Source organism: Dromiciops gliroides, chromosome 1 (genome assembly GCF_019393635.1).
Source record: "Dromiciops gliroides isolate mDroGli1 chromosome 1, mDroGli1.pri, whole genome shotgun sequence".
NCBI classification, from domain to species: Eukaryota; Metazoa; Chordata; class Mammalia; order Microbiotheria; family Microbiotheriidae; genus Dromiciops; species Dromiciops gliroides.
The window spans coordinates 714,957,982-714,963,471 of NC_057861.1; the positions used below are offsets into that span (position 1 = coordinate 714,957,982).

The 5,490-nt window shown below is 36.0% G+C and overlaps 1 protein-coding gene across 1 annotated transcript; it reads left to right on the forward strand.

Annotated features, from left to right (window-relative positions):
* Positions 1-4,833: 4,833 nt before the first annotated feature.
* Positions 4,834-5,154, forward strand: LOC122753817 (polyubiquitin-B-like). Its single transcript, XM_044001527.1, has one exon. The coding sequence runs from the start codon at positions 4,834-4,836 to the stop codon at positions 5,152-5,154; it is 321 nt and encodes a 106-aa protein (XP_043857462.1).
* The last annotated feature ends 336 nt before the right edge of the window (positions 5,155-5,490 follow it).

Sequence of the window (5,490 nt, forward strand, 5' to 3'; positions counted from 1 at the left end):
TCTCAGCCTCAGTTTCCTAATCTGTGAACTGGAGGAGATCAAAGTACATCCATTACAAAGTTGTTGTCGGGATCAAATTTGTAAAGTTCTCATAGCCTTAAAGTTCTACATAAATGTTAACTGCCATTATTTTTATAATCATCTTTGAGATTGATTGTACTATTGATAATATAATCATATAACATTTCTCTTTCTTATCTTCTAGGTGTTTTTTGCTCAGTTGTACCTGTACCAGAGAGTAGACATGCATAGAACCAAAACTCATTTCATCCTTAATAGCACTTTGGGTAAAAAATATAATTGAGGAGAGAGTTGACAGTCCCGTGTAAAATAATGTCTTTGATTACCTATTACCTGAAGATGAATTTACCTTTATTATTCATGGGGCCTATCCCCCAATTTCCCTCTGTAATTAAGAATCAATTATATCACTTCACACCAGGGCATTTTTAAAAGTCTTTTCTGGCCAGCAGGTTAAATTTTCCAAATGGAAAATCTAAATCATTCTAATTTGCCAGCCTCCCTCATGAAGGTAAGTTGTAGCATAATGAATCAAATTAACAGGTGTTTTTTCCCACTTGTATGCCATAAATTATAATTCATCCTAAGGAGAGCTTTTTCTCTTTGCTCTCAGTGCCCTCCCTGTTCCTATAAAACAAAGAAAAATGTCCTTGTGACTTTCCTTAGGAAAGCTTTTGTATCTTGACCTATTAATATTATTTAGCACCCAAGTATGCAGATATTTTATGTTAAGAATATGCAGGGAAAATTCCAATGCAGATTATGCCAAATATTTTAAACCTGCTAGAAAATATATTGCAAATTAATGAATAAGTGAATAGCTTCCCATCCCCTTGTTTAGTTGTTGTTGTTGTTGTTGTTGTTTTTACAAATTAGAGCCTTTTAATCCCATTTGAGAGCTTTATCATTCTCTTGTCCTACAGATAGGACAAAAAGTTGGAATATCCATTTTTCAAAATGCTCTCAGTAATGTCATAAATCCCCCTGGAAATGCTCTCAACATCACCTCCTCCCCTTTCATACTAAACAACCACAGAACATAAGTGGAAAATGGAAGTGGGATTCAGCTCAGCATCACCTTCGACCTCTGATGATCTTTCTTCTTCAGATATTTGGGACTTATGTATTTATTGTGGCTATGGATCACAGATTTGTGAAATAATTAGCTTTGAAAGGGTTTTATGAGTCTCAAAAGAATCTTCTTATATCTATGAAGGATTCTATCTGAAGCAGTGATGTAACACAATGCATTGGGAAAAATCCACTATATTATCTCATCCTACTAAAATAAATAAATAATGGCCAGGACTCTAGTCCTAAGCTCTTCTCTTAACTGGCTGGACTTTATTACTTTGCTTTATAACCTTGGACAACTGACCTCTGGGCATCTGTTTCTTTTTCTATAAAATAAGTCTTAGACTTCATGATCTCTAGTGTCCCTTCCAACTCTGCTGCTTTTATGTTGTTGTTTTTCAGTCATTTTCAGTCAAGTTCAGTTCTTTGTAACCCCATTTGTGGCTTTCTTGGCAAAGATACTGGAGTACTTTGCTATTTAATTTGCCAGCTCATTTTACAGATGAGAACATAAGGCAAACAGGGTTAATTTATTTGCCCAGAGTCACATAGCTAGTAGGTGTCTAAGGCCATATCTGAACTCAGGAAGCTGAGGCTTACTAACTCTAGGCCCAACATGCTATCCACTATGGTTATATAATTATGTCTCTATTGGTTATTGTCTGTACCTATGCCAAAAGTTCTTAGATGGAAAGACCAAAATCTGAGCTACACAGACATCCTTGTACCTACCAATACTTAAATAACCTGTAAAGCAAGGATAACCAAAGGGTGAAGTACATTGTCCATGTGATTTAAGCACAATACTTAATAATGAATGCCCTAAGGAAATCTACTTAATTCAGAGGATCCTCATTTTTATACAAATGGAGGACATCCTTGATTGGTTTCCTTGCTTAGAAGCTAATGAGTCTTTACAGAAATAGAGAGAAGTTAGTGATCTCTAGAAAAAGCATAGTTAATCTTTCTTTGGGTCCTGGGTCTCTTTTGTGGTTGGTAAAGCCTATGGGCCTTTTATAAGAATAATATTTTAAATGCATAAAATAAAATATAGAAGATTACAAAGAAAATTATGCTGAAATAGTTATCTATATCTATATAGGCATAGATATAGATATACATTGTTTGTCCTTTTTCTATGAGGATCAATGACACCACGATTGGATGTGTGATGTCTTGACTTGCATGTGAATTGGATTTAAGTGAGACAAAGCTTCTTTTACTCTTCCAGAGTCATCAAAGTCCAATGGCAGGACAAAAGTCAAGATAACTGGTGACAGCACAGGATACAGTGGATAGACTTGACATTTGCAATGTCCAACCAAGCTCTAAGCACTCCACAGTGCCTGCTGCAGCTTCCTTTGTGTATGTTGAAACAAATTACTCTCATCTTCCCATTCCATGAGAAGTCTTCATATACTTTGGGTAGACTCCTCCCCCCACAAAATCACCAACAAGATATAGATATGTGTATATGGATGTGGAAAAAGATTATATAGTTATCTATCTATATTGTGAGATAATAGATTATAGATAGATAGATAGATAGATAGATAGATAGATAGATAGATAGATAGATAAAATAAGTTCACAGACCCCCAGGTATAGAAAACCCACTAGATGATGCTAAGTAACCTCAGCTATTCTGCATAATTCCTCTCATCGGAACTATCCCAGGTCTTAAGTTTAGGAAATTCAGTCCCAGGGGTCTGTTCTAAAGAGTCTGAGACTTCTGTCAGAGCTGAGGAACCTACCCTTTGGGGAAATTTTTAAATAAATAGGAACTTGGATCATTTGTAGATGGGACTTGAAATGAGATAAACTCATTTCAGCCACTGTTAGCCCCATAACATGTCATCTCTAGCCCGGGGTGAAGTATAAGGTATATTTTCAAACTTTCTGTCATACACTCAGGCTAACAGACATAAGGTGAATTGAAGGAAATATAGGTATGTGTCTACATTAGAGCCCTACTCTTATACTCCTGTCCCCTATTATGGCATGACAGTGACCTTGTATGTATATTTGTAAATTGAGGGTAACTGACAGGCCTCAAACCCTTCAGTGAGTTAGGAGAATGCTTACTTCAAGCCTATGAAGACTACTGGCAGAATGAGATGATGAGAACAATTTGTTCCAGTGGCCATGAAGGTGGCTTAAGAAACCTCTGTGGAGTGCTTAGAGTGGAGTAAGACATCAGAGATGTCAAGATCATCCACTACATCCTGAGTCATCACCAATCTTCCTGACTTTTACCTTGCTTCTGGACTTCAATGACTCTAGAAGAAAGAGGCTGACAATTTATACGACTCTGCCTCACTTAAATCCAATTCACATGCAAGTTAAAACATCACCATTGATGTCAATCGTCCTTTTCAAAAATGAATGACAATTAAAAACAATATATTTGCATACATATTCTTACAGCAATGAGCATATATATTTATTCACCTGTGTATGTCTATGTACATACATGTATAGATGATGTAGATATAAAAATCACCTATGCCAAGGAGAATGGCTTTTAAATTTTAGGATGGAAACAAAGTGCCTAAAAAGGAATTGACAGCCGAGATGAGTTCGTCACCTGGACTACATGAAGTATATTCTCAGTTTCTAAAGGAACTTCAAGATATGTTTGATGAGCTTCTATCTGCGATTTCTATATCATAACTGTAGGCAGAGTGCAACCTCTGAACTGGAGAAGGGAATATATGTTATTCTGATTGTTTTGTTTTGATTTTTTAATGGAGGAGTGGAATTTGCACATCATAGCTCAGTGCCCTTGACTACCTCTCCAGACTTATTGCATATCACTCCTCATTTGTCTCAACCAACCTGGTCAACTTGATATTTAATCTATACAATGCATTAAACGCTGTTTTTGCCTATACACACATGTTTTGAATGTGCTTCCTTCTCAATGCCACATTGTAGAATTTCTCAATTTCTTCACACTTTAGCTTGTCTCTCCTACATGAAGTCTATCCTGATCCCCCCAGGTGCTAATTTCTTCTCTTTAAAAGTGTTTTGCATTTATTTCATATAATTTTTGCATTTGCTTATCTCTGTACATTTCATTCCTCCATAAGGAAAGGAACAATTTCATTTTTTTCTTTATATCTCTGTTACCTACCAAGAATTTTGGTATATAGTAGGTGCTTAATTAAGACTTGTTGCATGCATGGATGGAGGGATAAATAGAAATCAACAAACTATTATGGTAGCATGAAGTTATTAAAAACAACAACAACAACAAACTAATAGAATCTTTGAGATAACTTGCAGGAATAAGGAAATAGTAACACTATGTTCTAAACAAATGTGAGCACTTTGTTTATTTGTAATATGAATAAGCATTTGTATAGTATCTATTATGTTTCAGGAACTATGCTAAGTACTTTACAAATATTATCTCATTTCATCCTCCCGACAACTGTAGAACGTAGGTGTTATTATTATCCCTATTTTATGGGTGGGAAAACTCAAGTAGACCTAGATAAAGTGACTTCCCCCAGATTACATAGCTAGTAAGTATCAGAGGTCATATTTGAAATCAACTTTTCCTGACTCCATGCCTAGAACTCTATCCATTGTGCCACCTAAATGCCTAGTTCTGGTCTCCACATTTTAAGGAAAATATTGTTAAGCTTGATATGAGAGCCATCAAGATTGTTAAGGGCCTTAAGTTCATAGCTAAAGAAACTGAACATTTTAACTTAGAAAAGTGAAGACTCAATGGTGACATGGTATTTGAAGGTCTGCTATATGGAACATCAGCAAAGATTGATCTTTGCTGGGAAACAGCTAGAAGATGGCTGCACCCTTTCTAACTACAAATCCAGAAAGAATCTTTATTTAGTCCTTCTTCTCAGTGGTGGGACACATATCTTTGTGAAGACCTTGACTGATAAAAACATCAAACTTGAAGAGATGCCTAATCACATCATTGAGAAGATCAAGTCAAAGCAGGTGGAAGATAGGAATATCCTGTGTGACTACAATATCCAGAAAGAATTCATCCTGCATTTGGTCCTACACTTGATGGGAGGTTTCTAAATTCCCTAAAGGTTCTTTTAAGCTTTGGAGTAATTTCACTGCACTTTTCTTTCAATAAAGTTGTTGCATTCCCTCCCCATCCCAGTATCCCCTGTCCAAAAAACAACAACAACAACAACAAAAACCCGAGAAAAAAACCTTGGGGAGGAAACTGATGAGTTGAGGAATTATTAAATGGTGGATTTTCCAAGGTTTTATGTGGATGATGGTACTTCAGCTGAGCCTTGAAAGAAACTAATGATACTGAGAGGTAAAAGTGAGGAGTAAATATGTTCCAGGTATCAGGAACAAGAAATGTGGCCTTAAAGATATGGGAGTTCCATGCCATGCATTCTT